At 44.5% G+C, this 18013-nt stretch overlaps 1 protein-coding gene across 1 annotated transcript in view; it reads right to left on the reverse strand.

Moving 5' to 3' along the window:
- si:dkeyp-14d3.1 (transmembrane protein 132C) overlaps positions 1-18013 on the reverse strand; it is a 127936-nt gene that overhangs the window by 22193 nt on the left and 87730 nt on the right. Inside the window, exon 5 of the mRNA XM_061671368.1 lies at positions 8544-8687. Coding sequence (XP_061527352.1) covers positions 8544-8687 — 144 coding nt within the window. The remainder of the gene's footprint in view (positions 1-8543; positions 8688-18013) is intronic.

Consider the following 18013-nt stretch of genomic DNA (forward strand, 5'->3'; position numbering starts at 1 on the left):
CTCAATTGTGAGGAAGACGCGCTAACCATTACTCCTCCGCGCTACCACATTTTCTCTATATTCTTTCCGTTTTGTCTGAAACACATCTTGTAATACACGATTGCTATAGAAAGTCTAAACTCACCTGTTCACAAGCCAGGTTCTTGTGATATAAAAAAATAAAACCAAGATAAATCATTTCAAAGCATGTATTTAATTTAATAATAACAATAATAATATAATAGTTATGATCATTATAATAATATTTATTATTATTATGATTATTATCCAACTGTTGCTGCATCAATGAACAACTGTGAAAAACACGTAAGCTGACACATTTAGTACGTAGCATTTCATGTGTTCACCTTCCCGCTTACATAGCTCCAAATCAATTAATCTACAAAGACAACCGAGATTGAAATAGCTGCCGATTTAACTCTTAACTCATCCTCAAGCGGCGTGTGAATTAGATCTGTGTCATTCCACTTCGCAAAGAAGCGTAAATGTCCGGGAGGATCCACCGGCACATTAATCAGACACATTAGGCAGCGAACGGGAGAATACTTACAGCGCGCATTAGTGCCGTCTCTGGATCCAGCCCAGGAAATTAACAACTCACCAGACAGAGACAATCCATGGCAGATATGAAACAACGGGACCAGACAGCATGAAGGTGGGCTCAGGCGGTCTTTGCCTTGACAGAAGCAATTAACCACTCAGACTCGTCGACACTGACGACACTGCTCGCTTCAAAAAGCATTCGGTGTATGCGTAGTCCATGGAAACAGTGGTTAGAAGATTCTGTTCATACAGTATAATGGCAAATGGCCAAGTCCTTATGGCCCTAATAATAGACACAGTTCTGTCCCGTGGACACTCAATTGTCAATAGTACAAGTAAAATGTAGAAGAGGCAAAGCTAATGAATACGAAGAATCAAAGTGCGGCCTCTTGGAAAAAATGTCTGTTGATGAAACCCTTCAACCAGTCCAATAGTGGATTAAATGCTTAAATGCTATTTATGAATATACAAATGAAAGTCAAGTTCTTGGAGCAAAATCTGAAACAGACTAAATTTTAGTTGACAGGACTCCAGTTGGCAGGACTGATACATGCTCATTTATTTATTATAATTAAGCGGGTGAAAATCCTCAATGAGATTAAAAATGTCTTTGACAAAAGGGACCTATCAGCCAAGCAGCATACACGCATTCCTTAAAATAAAACGTTTTTTTACTGCTACTTTTCATTTTTAGTAAGGGATGAGCACAGGTATCCACATTTGCCAATAGAAGAACTTTTTAAGATTTCAGGCTCGACTGAACTCTCATCGTCACCACTTCTACCAGTCTTTGGTCCTTATGCACTGTCATGTTCTGTGTTTTAGTTTAAATTATGTTTAGTTTTGTTGCATGTTTTCCTGTGTCTCGTGTGTTCATTTGGTTATTGTGGCCACCTGTTGTCGTCAACCGTCGACCTTGTGTCAACCAATCAGCTCCCTCCAGCCACTCGGGTCTTGCCAAGGTGTTCCCTGTTGTCTCGTTGTTTGTATTTAGTTCCCTGCTTTGTTTCAGTCTGTGTTGCTGCATTGTCTTTTGTGGTGGGTCAGTTGTCATCTGCTGTCATGTTTCTCTTGTGGTTAGTTATTTGTTCCCTGGTGTTCCATTATTACTTTGTGTTTAGATTTCGGAGTTTGTAAATTTTGAGGCTTTTTGCCTCAGTGATCATTAGTTGCCTTTGTTTGGTTTTGTAAACAAATCCTTTTTTGGGATTCCGGCACTCCCGGCTGGGCTCCCTGCTTCCTTGCAATTGGGCCCTCTGTTTTGCCTTGCCTAGAGCACCACGAAAATCCAAACCTGACAATGTACACTATTTAAAAAAACATGGAAGACAGGAAGCATTGTTGAATGTGAACCATGCCTAGCACAAAAGAGGTCTCAGAATACGTATAATTGGGATTGTTAACGTGCATGAAGCTGGAAAAAAGGGTCACAAACGTATCTCGAAAAGCCTCGAGGTTCTTCAGTCCATACAAAGAGAGATTGTCTAGAAATGGAGAAAGTTCAGTCCTGTTGCTACTCCCGTCTACTGTCCTGTAAATATAACTGCAAGAGCACAGCTGAGAAAAATCCTAGAATGTTGGCTAAAGAAATCTCTGGCACATGCTAACATCTCGGTTGACAATCTCGTTCGATTACACATTGGAGGAAGCCACCGCTGTCCCAAAAATATTGCTACCGGATTAACATTTGCAAAAGTGTGTCGAGATGTCCCGTAACACTACTGGCAAACATTGTTTCGCTAGTGCTGTCACACACGGGACCCGTATTTCCAATTGTAGCTAAGTCACGACCCAAAGACATTAAGAACAGTAAAATGAATGTATTGTTCAAAAATAGTCTTGAAAAACATATATCATATTTTGAGTGCACATTCTGACATGCTCCAAGTGCCTTTCAGAGCACCTAATTAAGAAACTGATGATGACCATAAGACAAGTGCATGTACAAAAAGGAATATCTTGGCATTGATCTCTTCTTTTTTAGCAAAGTCCAACTTCAATAGTTTGTCTTCTTTTTCAGAAACAAAGGATGAAGACCAAAACAACCATCACAGTTTCAGCAGTCTAGATTATTATTCCATAAAAACACCATGAGCATGTTTTACGTGAGAGGCTGATCAAATGCCGCTGTAGATTGTGTTACACCACAAGTAATGCATGCCTTTCAAAATAAGGTTATTTTCCAAATAAAAGGCAACTCCATGCTGGAATGCGTGCCATATATTTACCTGTGCCTACGAAAAAAACATATCCCAAATTTCTACTTTGCCATTGTCTATCACTAACCTAGCCCAACACAGTTTTTAAAGTCATAATTACAGTAAAACATTTGGATGCCATAAACATAAAGCAATCCAATGAAAACGAGTAAAAACAGTGCTAACTGAGCCTCCCGTCTTGTACTGCAGGAAAACATATTCTTACGCCATTTGTTAAACGGCCGTACCGTTGTAAACGGATGACACTGTGTTTTACAACCGGTTGGTGACCCACTTTTGGGTCCGAATGAGTGGTACAGACCAGTTATTGAGTCAAGGGACGCATTTCACCTTGAAAAATCTCAGGGGACACCACAAAACAAAAATGTAAGGTAAGACCAAAAAACTGGACATAGCCTACTGTGTCTAGTGGCATGCTGACATCTTTCGAAAGCCGTGTTTACATTCATGAAGGTTAACAGACTCCCGCGTAATACACACAGTACAAACATTTTTTAATTATTTTTTTTTGTTCTTCACTGAGCTTGAACCTTTCTTTGTGTTGTCAGAAATTGAATGAGTCGATGAAAAGTGTGGATCTTCTCAAATAATAAAGAGTGTGTCTGCTTAAACAAAAATGAGAGTCTGCTCAAACAAGTGCCAAGTGGCGTAGAGGAACCAGTCAAGAAATAAAATAAAGATTCTGATCACTGAGGTGAAAAGTTCCTCCTTTGTGCTTTGGGGATCCGTTGAGAGTTCATTGTTCGAGGATATAATAGCGAGAAACCGACATTACATTTGAAAATGTCACTGTATGCGGCTGCATCCACAGATTACTGAGCTATTGCTTGCCTAACGTGAAATACGAATGAAAACAAACAGTAAAAAATCCGTAAAATAGGTTAGGGTTACAATTAGGGTTAGGATGAGGGTCAGTGGGGATAAGCGGTGTGGAAAATGGATGGGTGGATGACGAGATGATGATGAGAGATCTATCAGAAAAAAACAGAGCCAGAGTACCATCACACTCGTCCTTCTTATAAAGCTGTTTATGCGAGGGACGTGCTGGTTGTAGTAATTTATACAGTCGGGTCTTGAGCTGCCAAAACTATAAATTTGGAAAGAGGAATGATCGTGCAAAATAATGAGGGCACGGCATTATTATTGTCTTCACGTCTGACAAGATTTGTGGAAGCAAGACGGAACTCTGCAGAGGTTAAAAGGAAAGAAAATTTGACCTTGGGTGACCTTTTCCTTTTTCAAATTCACTATAATCACAAGGCCACAAGTGAGTGCATCATTTTATGCGCACAGTGATTCATTATTCAGGTTTAATGTCACTATGTGTTCCCATTCACTGAGAGCAACGAGCGTGCAGGATGAATGTTCCGACCCAAGATCCCACAGGCAGCGCTGCAACTTTTGCCTTGCGTACATCTATGCCGACAGTTTAATTTCCCTGCGGAAGTCCCCTTAACAATCCAAAGTCCCATATCGGGCATGATGAAGTGGATCCAAGTGACAAAATATCCTCCTTTTTGACTTTGTTCTATCATAGCTTTTTAAAGGGCATTACTTGAACTTGATCTGCCTCATCAGGCTGTCCGTTCGGAGACTGACAGTTTCACACGGGACAACTAAAGTGGAAAGAGCTTTTTGCACAGCAGCACGGTGGCACATCAAGATGCTTCGTGCAACTCCTTAACCGCATCGCTCACCGGAAACACAATCCAGGCACTGTTCGGCGTAGATTATTCAAGAGTTAGTGGGAATCTACGGAAACAAAATTGCTGATTGGAAGCCTCAACTTTCCTCAGTTATGAGGGAAGCGAGTCTCGTGACCCAGGTTTGAGAGGCTCTCTAAAAATATGAGACAAGTGGAACAAGCTGTCAGCTGTGAATGAATATCAAACACTCTTTCATGTGCTTTCCTGGTGTTTGTTTATACTTTGAGAAGAATTTATACACACTTTGCTAAACATAGAAATCATTGCATCTGCAACATATTTATTGATCTCAAATGATGTTTATTTCTCGACTTTAAAGCACCGTCATTGGTACTTGTCAGAAAATGAACACATTTGTGATTGATACTTTCTAAGCTGGGTTTGACAGTGACAAGTTACCGAATGTAAATTGGGTTAGTATGCAGTTTGCTGATGTTTGCTTATTTATAGAAAATGCATTTTTTTCCAAAAAAAAAACCCATTGGAGTGGGGTCTTCAGAGGTACAATAACAGTGCTCGGGAGGCATGCTGAAATATTGTATCACCAATAACCGTTCCCAATTTCCATTAGAGCACGGCCTCCAAAGTCATACAATTTTGAATTGAAACTATTTTGGTTTGGGAGGATTATGACTCTGAAGACTTTGCATCTTTTGACAGTGTCATCAATATGCCGAAGTGAACATATTATTGGACTGCAAATAATCTACGGCGTAACACAGGTTACCTTACGTTTACATTTGCAGGACAGCCAAGAATGCTAAAATCTCAAAACAATGTCTACTATTGATAATCGTATCGTATGCTCCCCTCCTTGAGCCGTCACCTTATCGTGGTGGAGGGGTTTGTGTGTCCCAATGATCCTAGGACCTAGGTTGTCTGGGGCTTTATGCCCCTGGCAGGGTCACCCATGACAAACAGGTCCTAGGTGAGGGACCAGACAAAGTACGGCTCAAAGACCCCTTATGATGACGACAAACAATGGACTCAGTTTTCCCTTGCCCGGACGCGGGTCACCGGGACCCCCCTCTGGATCCAGGCCTGGAGGTAGGGCTCGAAGGCGAGCGCCCGGTGGCCGGGCCTGCATCCATGGGGGCCTGGCAGAAAGGGTAAGGTGGGTCCCCCTTCCCGTGGGCTCACCACCTGTGGGAGGTGCCATAGGGGTCGGGTGCAGTGTGGGCTGGGCGGTGGCCGAAGGCAGGGACTTTGGCGATCTGATCCCCGGCTACAGAAGCTGGCTCTAGGGACGTGGAATGTCACCTCTCTGGCAGGGAAGGAGCCAGAGCTGGTGTGTGAGGTCGCCTCCACACACAGTTTGGGCGCAGGTACCAGTCCTCTTGAGAGGGGTTGAGTCTCTTCCACTCTGGAGTTGCCCACGGTGAGATGCGTGGATATACTTATTGCCCCCCGCCTCGACACCTGTACGTTGGGGTTCACCCCGGTTGACGAGAGGGTAGCCTCCCTCCGCCTTCGGGTCGGGGGACGGGTGCTGACTGTTGTTTGTGCCGATGCACCAAACAGCAGTTCAGAGTACCCACCTTTTTGGAGTCCTTGGAAGGGGTGCTGGAGAACATTCCCGCTGGGGACTCCATCGTTCTGCTGGGGGACTTCAATGCTCACGTGGGGAATGACAGTGAGACCTGGAAGGGCGTGATTGGGAGGAACGGCCCGCCCCGATTAGAAGCGAAAGGTGTTCTGTTATTGGACTTCTGTGCTCATCACGAATTGTCCATAACGAACACTATGTTCAAGCATAAGGGTGTCCACACGTGCACTTGGCACCAGGACACCCGAGGTCGCAGTTCGATGATCGACTTTGTGGTCATGTCTTGGACACTCGGGTGAAGAGAGGGGCGGAGCTGTCAACTGATCACCACCTGGTGGTGATTTGGCTCCGATGGTGGGGGAAGATGCCAGTCCGATGTGGCAGGCCCAAACGTATTGTGAGGGTCTGCTGGGAACGTCTTGCAAAATCTCCTATCAGAAGGAGTTTCAACTCCCACCGCCGACAGAACTCAGGGGGAGGCGGGGGACATCGAGTCCGAGTGGACCGTGTTCCGCGCCTCCATTGCTGCGCCATCCCTCACCATTGCAACGGTGAGGGATGCCGTCAACTGAAGAAGGAGTCCTAACGGAAGAAGAAGAAGGAGTCCTAACGGGCCTTTTTGGCCTGTGGGACTCATAAGGCAGCTGATGGGTACCAGCTGGCCAAGCGGAATGCAGCTTTGGTGGTCGCTGAAGCAAAAACCCAGGTGTGGAGAGTTCGGTGAGGCCATGGAGAAAGACTTCCGGATGGCTTCGAGGAAATTCTGGTCCACCATCCGGCGTCTCAGGAGGGGGAAGCAGTGCACCATCAACACTGTGTATAGTGGGGATGGGGCGCTGCTGACCTCCACTCGGGACGTTGTGAGTCGGTGGGTGCATGGGAGTTCGCCCAACCAGTCTACCTGTGTTTTGTGGACTTGGAGAAGGCATTCGACCGTGTCCCTTGGGGAGTCGTGTGGAAGGTGCTTCGGGAGTATGGGGTACCGAACCCCCTGATACGGGCTGTTCAGTCCCTGTACGACCGGAGTCAGAGTTTGGTCCGAATATCCAGCAGTAAGTCGGACTCGTTTCCGGTGAGGGTTGGACTCAGCCAAGGCTGCCCTTTGTCACCGATTCTGTTCATAACTTTTATGGACAGAATTTTAAGGCGCAGCCGAGGAGTAGAGGGGGTCCGGTTTGGTGGCCTCAGTATTGCATCTCTGCTTTTTGCAGATGATGTGGTTCTGTTGGCTTCATTAAGCCGTGATCTCCAACTCTCACTGGAGCAGTTCGCAGCCAAGTGTGAAGCGGCTGGGATGAGAATCAGCTCCTCCAAATCTGGGACCGTGGTCCTCAGTCGGAAAAGGGTGGCGTGCCCTCTCCAGGTCGGGGATGAGATCCTGCCCCAAGTGGAGGAGTTCAAGTATCTTGGGGTCTTGTTCACGAGTGAGGGAAGAATGGAACGGGAGATCGACAGGCAGATCGGTGCAGCGTCTGCAGTGATGCGGACTTTGTATCGGTCCGTTGTAGTAAAGAAGGAGCTAAGCCGAAAGGCGAAGCTCTCGATTTACCGGTCGATCTACGTTCCTACCCTCACCTATGGTCACGAGCTGTGGGTCGTGACCGAAAGAACAAGATCCCGGATACGAACAGCCGAAATGAGTTTCCTCCGCAGGGTGTCCGGGCTCTCCCTTCGAGAACGGGTGAGAAGCTCAGTCATTCGGGAGGATCTCAGAGTAGAGCCGCTGCTCCTCCGCATCGAGAGGAGCCAGATGAGGTGGCTGGGACATCTGATTCGGATGCCTCCCGGACGCCTCACCAGTGAGGTGTTCCGTGCACGTCCCACCGGGAGGAGACCCCAGGGACGACCCGGGACACGCCGGAGAGACTACGTCTTTCGGCTGGCCCGGGAACACCTCGGGATCCCCCCGGAAGAGCTGGATGAAGTGGCTGGGGAGAGGGAAGTCTGGGCGTGCCTGCTAAAGCTACTTTCCCCGCGACCTGACCTCGGATAAGCGGTAGTAAATGGATGGATGGATGGACATTGTATGCTATAGTTTTTTCTCATGGCACAGTACTCGACTGAATGCAGCTATATCAGGTATCAATACAGTTGCTTCTCACCAAGTATTGTTTGACAATAGAGGCTGCACTATATTTGTTTTGTAGCACTATTTGAACCTGTGACTCAAAGTCAAGTCCTTATAGACATACTGAAGTCACTGGCTCCTCACTTTGGTTGATTGTATGTGATTGTAGGAAATAATAATAATAATAATAATACAAACATCATTATCACATTGTCTTTTTGCATAGCTGGCATTTGATGAAAACAAATCAAATGTGTAGGACAGAACAAGTATGATAAACAAAAACCTCAAATGAAAAAATAGCTAGAGTTCAGGAGGATCACTTTTGTGCCCCGTAAATCACAACACGACATTCTTCCAAACTAAATATATATCTCTTATATTTTCAGTACTAAGGTGGTTTAAAAGTCCTGCAGACAAGTCATATGTATGATGGAAGCGATGCGTATAATTTCACTCACCTTGACCACTTCTTCATCTGTGGTGCAACACTCCACCGCTTCGGAGACGTCAACAACGGTAGCGTCTATTCCGATGGTTACCACCTTCACAGGGACGGCCACCGTCTTCCCGGTCAGGACGGCTGTGTTTAGAATCTCAGTATTCTGAAAACGTCATTACAAACAAAAAAACTCAAACAAATCTCAGTCTTGTATGGAGGGAAAACAATAGGATGACATTTGTTGGGTCTGTAATCAAATAGCATCAGGAATTGAGAGCCGGTAAGAAAGTACAGGCAGAGTGAATGCTGTCGCTTGCGAACTAACGGACGTCTCATAATTCTCCTGGTGATATTTGGGGTTTCACCTGCATTTATTTTGATTTATGAGGTTCTACTGAGGAGTAGGAGGAGTTCATTCATACCATCGCTATCATTTAAAACAACGATTATGATCACTTGTCCCCTCACTGCCACCATAACCTCAGCCAATTAATTTATGGACATTGTCAACATTAGCACATTGTAACTGCTAAGGCCATATAATTATCATCAGGCGTCATCTAGTCATGCAACAAGGCTTAGTCAGGCTTGAAATGTGACATGAAATGCGTTGCTGTTTACCTGGGAAAAACTACTTTGTTAAGAATAGTGTTTTGCCAGGTGGTCAAACAGGACTTATTTTATATCAGCATCAAATAAAAAGCACACTTTCATTTTTCGGATAAAAAAAATAATCAAAGTCACTGGGGCCTAGGCCTAGGTTCAGTATATGCATAGGTGCCGCTGCAGCAATCCTCATTTTGCTATAAAATCTAATCCAACATTTGTATGCTAACTTGTAGCAGTTCCTACAATGTTATCTGAGAGTACATCAGTGTGGTTAGGATTGCCTGGTAAAGAATGGCAAGGAGACGTCAGTGCTAGTTGAGGATTTAAAGTGCATGCCACTTCTGCCATGTACTTGGACCTCTTTTCTCGCAGACCTTCTGAGTAATCATTCTGCTTCCGGGCAGACTAATACCCTAAAGCATCCATCTTCTTTAAGTCACAGGGGCCTCACAGTGTCTTGTCCTTACGGCAAGGTTGCGATCACTGAGCTGGACGTGTTGTTGTTAAGTGCTGCAAATATCAAAATCACAAATGGCAACCCAGAGAATTTTGAATTTGACTGCAAACGAAGAGCCGTTTTACGAACGAGGGCTGCAAAGAAGATGATGCAAATAAGGAGCGAATACTGAGCCTATCAGTTTTAATTGGGTTTCTTAAAAGCACAAATGACAGCCTCAGTTCTTTAAATGCTATCAGCACTGCTTCATCACTCTGCACACAAGCCTTAACCTTTAATCACACGTGCACACATTCACACTCTGAGGTTGTCACGGAAGATAATGAGGGCCCATTAAGATATGTTTGTGGTAACATTTGCTCTATGCAGTCACCCACTGAACACCTATTCAGTCTGAGAGAAATTATTCCTCAATGATGTGGCTTGCTAGATCATCACAGACAGCCAGGCAAAAGTCTCCAATGGAGTGATGTTTTCAAGATGCTCTGAGTTCACAGAGGAGAGACCACCGACTATTGTTTTCTCTCTTGAGTGAGGAGCAGCCCAGAATCTTCATGTACAAGAAAAATCAAACATATTTGATGTTAATAATTATCGGGAATCTTCAATTCTCAAACGCGTCAATACACAAAGGGCATTCAATTTGGGGTTCAGCCAAACTTTTCAGTAAAAATATGTCATACAAATTTTGGACATTAAACTCGTGCATAACATCAGCATGTCATGCGAGCCATCAGTGCACAATATTATTCTTCAACATCAAAGGATTCAATCTGTGTGTTTTGCTTTTTGGGGGGCTTTATGTCACACTTTTTTTTCTGAAAGGCAGAAGGAGGTAAGGGAAGTAGAAATAAAGAGAAGAGGATTTCGGTCAAGCGGAAAGAGTCCAAGCAGTGTCCAAATACTTTTGTCCGATGTTACCGATTGTCGATGCCAGTCGCAGATGATCGCCAGAAACCATTTGGATGACTGAGCAGAAGTGTTGGTTTTATTAAGCAATGGTTAGCACACTGGTACTGGTTTTATTTTGGTACATTTCTACTTCCGGTTGTGTCCCCACTCCTGTTGACTTGATCGGACTCTCATCTGGAGCTGCGATTGTAGATGTCGAGTGCGATGTTGGCCCCTCGTAGCTAGCTGCTGACTTGTTAGTTGGCATATGTTTTTTCGCACGGGCTCAAAGACAAGTATACACAGTGTGTGTGTGTGTGCGCGTGTGTTGTTCGTATGGTGCTTTAACATTTAATAGTTGTGTGGCAGATAAAGAGCAAAAAAAAAGATGGATTGGGTTTGCTTGAAAGGTGCTAGGTCATTCTAAAGCATCAATTATAGAATCCACTTAGCATTGGACTGAGATTATTATTAACTGAGACAACCAGTACAAATGTCTGACAAAAGTCATCTCAAACATTCCACGAGACTGCATCGAGCATGAGGGCTCTAATATGACATGGAAGGATGGACTGTATACCCTTCCTTCCACACTCCCATGAGTCAATTCTCCTTTAAACGGAGGGATACCCTCAAATGCTGCGTCCGCCAGGATTTCCAGACGGCAGTCTGTCCTAAACGATTTGGTAAATGGTTGAGAAGCGGCGAGAGCCGAGGTTAATGTTAGATTACTGTAGCTGGAGATGACCCAGCAGGCTAAAAGCAAGCTGGGAGCAGCGCACTAATAAGCCTCAGTGGGCACCACAATTAAGTGCAAATATGGCAACTAAGGATGTGGTCAGCGCTTTCTGAATGAATATGCAATGACACTGAGGCCTGTGAAGGTAATGGCCTTGTTTTACTACGAGACTATCGAGTTCAACATTGTACAGTTCACAAAGTATGGTTTGTAATCATATATTCTGGTTTACATCTGCATTACAGCTCACGGTTGTAATCCACTGCATTTTTCAATAGTTAGTTTTGTGTTCCGTAGCGCCATATCAGTCCCTTGGTTCATTGGAACTTTGGATTTTCTGTGTGTCAAACTCAGCCGGCACCACGAAACACTCGCTACCAAAAAGTGGTAAGGTAGCGATTGGTCATTCCAGTAGATTAGAATGAAAACATTAAAAAATGCTGACTTTACCAAACACGACCAAATTGTACTGCTCGTTGGAGACGGGGCGTAAGAATGCAAAAAGATTAGAAATATTTGAAGGCAGGAAAATACTTTCATTCATGTAGCTTCCTTGTTTGTGCTGCTCCTCCCTGGCAATGTGCCTCGCAGTGTCACAGACATGTCTTCGTGTCCTATAATCTGGGGAGAAGTGGCTGTCTGCTTTATGTAGGATCTCTTTTTTAGCATTCAGCACACTGCGGTTGCTGGTAATGTGTTCTGGCCCGTAATTTCTGCCGTGTCTCGGCTGGATCTGAAAATAAGTGAGATTTATGGTGTCAGCCTGAGTGACACGGGCAGCATGAGAAGTAGCAACGGCGCCCATTCTGCTGTCGTGATTAGCTTCTCCTTCCTGTCCGCAGTTATGCAGCCGCACTCTCTCCTGGCCACTCCGGTAGCCTCTGCTATACAGTAACCGAGCGGGCCAAACATGCTGGAGCTTGTGCTCGTGTCCAGAAAACATGAAGAAAAATGTCATGCGCAAGATCTGGGATTTTATCGACTCACTCAAAATGTGTTTTAACGAAACGAGACTTTGTGGAAAATACAAAGTCTTTACACCTCCTTGTAGTGAATGAAAATGATGGTTTTCTTTTTTATGTGATGTGTGTGGTATGGTAATGTATTGTTATGTCAAAAGTGAGTGCGCTAGCTAGTCGCTAGGCTAAAAGCCCGAGTTGCCAGCGCCCTCTCTGTGAGGCAGGGGTGCCAAACTCAGTTTTGTCACGGGCCACATTATAGTTAAACGTTTCCCTCAGATGGCCGTTTATGAGTGTGGAACCACATAAATGCATCATCGCCTCATCATATTATGACATAAACAGTGGAACCTCCTTTTCCGATGCCCTAGTTTTTGTAGGATTTGTTTTCAAAACAAATTTCGCAGAGATTTTGTTCCGGTTTTTGTACATCAGCTTGGTTTTCGGACAGTTGAAAATGGTCCAAACACTAAAACGCATCCGCCTATCTGCATCAGTCCTAACTTTATTTTATAACGCGTTATTAAAAGTGAAGACATTTTGACATGTCGGTCCAAAAGAACACAGAACATGATTTTCTTACGCATGGCGCATGAAATGAAATGGCGGACCGGATCTGGGCCTCGGGGCTTGAGTCGCACGGAGAAGCTCTCTTTCACAAGTGGACGGGGCACAGGCCGTCGAGACGATTCAGATGCGGAATTATCAAAATTTCTGGTAAGTCTGTCTGCTCGTTTGGATTTTTTAAATTGATTATACATTCCAAGCAAAATAAAACTTCCAACTGATAAGTGTCACAGCAACGCTCCATCACGAATAAGTCATGCAACCATCCTAAGTGGCGTGGCTAACATCGGCTCGTTTACAGTGCATGTCCGTGCCCGTGAGGGGGCGGGGGTTTGCTCAGCGACTCGAGGGCGGGGTTGCAGCGAGGCTCCGTTCAAATCTTGCTTGCAGTTTCAAAGCTGCAAGTGCTCCCTTTAATTTGGAATAACACCACTTCACTATGGCTCCACAGTATCCATCTGTAACATAAATGTGGTATACATACGTCACAATCATTGATGACATTTGGTCATTTTTCCTGTCCTTTCAAGAACAAACGCAATAAAGTAAGATGTGAAGAACGGTCGACTAAGGTGAAATAAATGAAATATTCTCAGATCTGATCAACAGTTCCGTTGCTTGATGATAAATTATGGAAGACGGAAGCAAAAGGACAGGAAAATGGAAGTAGGGGCAGAGCTGCTTATGAGTCGTAGACAATAAACACAAATCAGAGAGTGTCCCAAAGCAACTAAGAAGATCTTTCATCAGCCTTTACCCTCACGCACAATGTGAAACCTCCCCTTCCTTAATCCAGTGGGTCTTTAGTTGGTCAGAAGTGAGAAACGTGGAGGAAAGTGGGAATAAAGAACTGGGAAGCCCCATGCAGAGTGATACATCACCGCAAGACAGCACATTGAAGTAGTGGGATGCTTGTGAAGCCAACACGTTGCCTTTTAATGAGTCTCCCTGTTCGCTCTTTTCCCGTGTCTTCCCATTGGTGTTTCTCCAAGGATAAACCCATTTTCAGCTCTTCCCCTCCTCCTCTCACCGTCTTTTCCAGCTCATGGGATCCTGGTGGCTGCAGCCTGTGGAAAGTGCTCTCTGCTCAGCAATGAGACCAGGCTGCTTTCGTAAAACTGCTCACTCTAAGTGCCCTGTCTGAGGTACAGTACATGTCACGAAGAGACATGAGCTGCTCATTACTGCTGAGCAAGGTGAGCAGAAGATGAACTTAGCACTTGGACAGAAAGTGGTCCGTTGCAGAAAGTAGCACCTGGCAACGAGAGCTAATGAGGGATCAAGATGATCATCACGTGAATAGGAAGACTTGGCAGCCCAAAATTAGCAGGCGGGCCGAGGTCCGCTAAAGACCGTGTCCCAAGCGACAAAGAGACATCGTGGAAAGGTTGCCCATTTGCTGTCGAGGAGCTTTTTGACGACCTCGGTGACCTCAACCCCAGAGATAGGAGAGCCCGCCTCAGAGAACCCAGACTCTGCTTCCTCATGGGAAAGCGTGTCACTGTAGTTAAGGAGGTCTTCGAAGCCATACTTGATATTTTTCATGTATTATGTGCAGACCCTTAAGCAAAATCATCCTTTAGAAACTGCATTTTGTATTCACTTGGGTTGTCTCTGTGTACAAAACATCTCAATGTGATAAAAAAAAAAATCTGGAAAGGGGGCAAACACTTTTTCTGTATACTGTATACAGTATATTGGTAGTTTTTCTACCTATTAACTCCTATAATCTTTCTCATTCACCACATAGTACCCACTCCAACATACATGTTATACTTTTATTGTTGGTATCGTTGAATCAGATGAAATAAATTAAAAGCTAATCATTTCATTTCTGAGCAGCATGTCAAAAAAAAAAGAAAAAGAAAAGGCAGACAGAGTGCAAAGCGCTTGTCTAAAATGAGAAAATGCCTTTTGAGCACATTCTAGAGCTCAGTGGAGTCATTGGTGGACTTGAATTCCAGTTTTGCTTTCCCTTCAAAGCAAAATTTGTACCTGGAATGTTCTCTGCATCAGTGAGTTGTCTGTTATTGAATATTGGCATTTCATGGACGGTATTGATGGTTCCATCACACCAAACTGCTCTCCAATGTAAATGAGTTTTGAGGGGACATGATTTATGGGTAAACTTTGCAGAGAAGCGTCTTAGTGACACCTTGCTGACATGACAAATGCCCTCGCAATTATTAAGTCTGCCCTACTTTGTAGTCTGTGTGCAGTGTACAGCTTGTTGATTTGTTCTTTTTTCATGCGGTCGCTTTCTTAATAGCTGTATTTTGATATTTCTAACCTCAAATGTAAACTCGAGGTGAATATCCAGCGTAAAAGTGCATGAACAGAGTTAGTGTCTTGAAATGATAGTTTGTAGAATTGATTGCTGGTTGGAGCTGAGGCAGTAGGAAGCCGCTCTCTCGGTCCCAGTGGCCACGTATTGCGCCTCATGCTGTTCAAATGAGCTTGTGAATAAAACATGGGATCAATTGCAAGGAGTACATTGGAAGTTTGGTGGACAAATCCCCTGCAATTCACATGAATTGCATACCTGTAATATACTCGGATCAAGGTGTCAGGAGGCGGGGGTGGGAGACCCTTGTGAATGTCAACAACAGGCGGGCTTATCTGAGGAGGATTCAAGGTCAGCCACCGGGGACACGGACATTTCTCATCTCACCTCACGAGTGAGAGCGCTGCGGGGGCTCGGAGGAGGGAGCCGCCTGGAGCGCTGACTGATACGGGCAACGGTGCAGCGATCCCTCAACGGCGCTCCTGCTGATTTGCCCCAAAACAACGGATCTCACAGCATTCTGCTCATTTTCAGCTACATATCCATTTCGCCGATATTTCGATCGAAGAAGAATTCTCCACCAATATCCGACCGTGCTTGTGGGTTACGGCCTCCAGATCTGTGGTGGGATTTCTGATCGAGATCCATCATGCCGGCTTGGCTGATCTGCCCTCTGGAGGCAGACCTCTCTGAGCAGGCACAAAGGTCAGCCTCACTTTCGAGTCCATTACCACCAAGAAATAGGCACATTCTTCCCAAAGCTCAGTGGGCCAGAGTGAGCAGAAGTGGGCCAGCTGGAGAAGTGGAGAGGAGATATGCTGGGATGTGCAGCAGAGGTTTCTGAACACCAGCATTGACATCCTCCCTGCTTTTTTTGTACTGAGGTCCAAACAGTTCTCAAAAGGGGTAAGAGAACTGAAAAGCGACTCAAGTGGCATACATCTCTGTAACATTAGCTTCGAGAAAATTACATAAAAAGCTTTCCAAGGGAACACATCTGAGCCTTCTTTTGAAATGTGTTGCAATTTAAACATGTCATTTTGAACCCTTTTAAATCAGCAACGGGACGCTCACCGATGATTATTTGATTCCAGTAAACACTGGAGCAGCTGAAACGATTCAGTGAATCCTTCAATCAAAAGCTATTTTAAACGCAATTTTAAATCACTTAAACTCAAAGATTCACACGCGGGCATCTGTACGCTTCTGAATGAAAGTGCAAATATTTGCATTCCATTTTTGAAGTTCAAGAAATTCACACTTGAAAGTGTGTGACACACAATTCTCAAAATGTTCTTTTTCATCCCTCTAACACAGCGCATACCACGAATGGACGCGAAAGATGATAAGATAGAAAAGTGAGGTTATGATGATAAAAACATCATTGCACAATTTATGTCAAATTGGTACATGCCTTCTGGTTTAGCATATAAATGTTTGTTTGTATATCTGGCTATATGTTTGACAAATGGCTTTGCCGAGTTTTGCCGTGAGTTCCTGACGGGATTGCAGTTGTGATATATTGTTTAAAGGCGCATCGGAAGCCCCACGTGAGCGCCGACGGCTGCTGTCGCTCCTCCTCATCTCCTTGCATGCGCAGCGTGAGCGGGCGAGAGCATCGTTTGGCGCCTGGACTGGAACACAAAGACGGATGTGTCCAGATATGATTTATGCCATGTCCTCCCGCTCCTGCTCAATCATGGCGCTTTCTCAGCATGTCTAACGATGATGAGTGCAGGCTGGACAGGAATGTGTTAGTCTACAATGGCAAAAGATAATGGACCCGCCTCCTACTGTGAAGTGGAATCAGCTCAGACATCCAATTACTGCCTTTAAGATTCATCTCGAGATGACCTAAAAAACCCACATCTCTTTCAAGTATAATGGAATGCAGCAACACATGAGGACAGAAGGTGACCAGTGAGGCAATTCATCTGCAAATTGAATGCTTCTCTGTAAGGACAAGAAGCTGGTAGAAATAGAGGATATATGTATAATGGAGAGTGCGAGAGAGAGAGAGAGAGAGAGAGAGAGAGATAGAGAGAGAGAGAGAGAGAGAGAGAGAGAGAGAGAAGACTAAAAGAAGCCAGGATGTTTCTCCACCGTTGGAGTCGACAAAAATAGTTTTGAGATGTGTACTCTGGCTCCAGTTTGTTGGTTTGGAATTAGTGACAAATTGCAGAGGTGCGCATCGAGCGCACTCACTTAAGGTGGGTTTGTGACAACTTTAACGTTCATCTTTGAAAACAGAGCTGCTGCTCTTCCAGAGGTATCACATGTTGGTCAAACAATCAATTCCAACAAGGCCACAAAAACTTACGAGGCATCACGAGTTAAAGGCAAAACATCGCATAAATACGACGGAAGCTCAAAATAAGCCTCCCACGAGAAATAGTCATTAGTTTTATCGCATTACAGTCTTTGGAGGCAGTCAGTCATGGATCTTAATTCATTTGACGAAATTATTCCAGGTCAAAAGCCATTACTTAATTACAGCAGCTTTTCCATTATGACAAACGACTGCCTATCTTATTGGACTAATTGGTGCTTATCACAGATAAAAGGACCTGCTCCAAGAAAATCACAGAAGTGTTGTGTCAACAGATGCCTTCAGCGATCTTTGTGAAGTCTCAGCTCTCAACTTGATGAAAAAAGATTGAACAATCTGTTGTTTCTCCGTCGCCATTAGCTCTGCTAACACCAGCACCACCACTCTTCTCTGATGAGTGCTCACGTGATTCTTCCTTATCTCAAACCTTCACTCACTGTCACCTTTCTCAAAAATAATAACCAGTTGTGAATTACCTGAAAATAACGTTTTATAATGACCTCAAAGGGCTGTGCTGTGGTGTGATGTGAGACATTATTGACGAATCAACATCTCACACCGCAGCGTTGCCTCCCTTCATACAGCAAGATCATTTTCCAGGACGAAACTGCAAGTTTAAACAACTGAATATCAAGCTTGATTTCCTCTGTTGCC

Source organism: Phycodurus eques, chromosome 3 (genome assembly GCF_024500275.1).
Source record: "Phycodurus eques isolate BA_2022a chromosome 3, UOR_Pequ_1.1, whole genome shotgun sequence".
Classification (NCBI taxonomy): domain Eukaryota; kingdom Metazoa; phylum Chordata; class Actinopteri; order Syngnathiformes; family Syngnathidae; genus Phycodurus; species Phycodurus eques.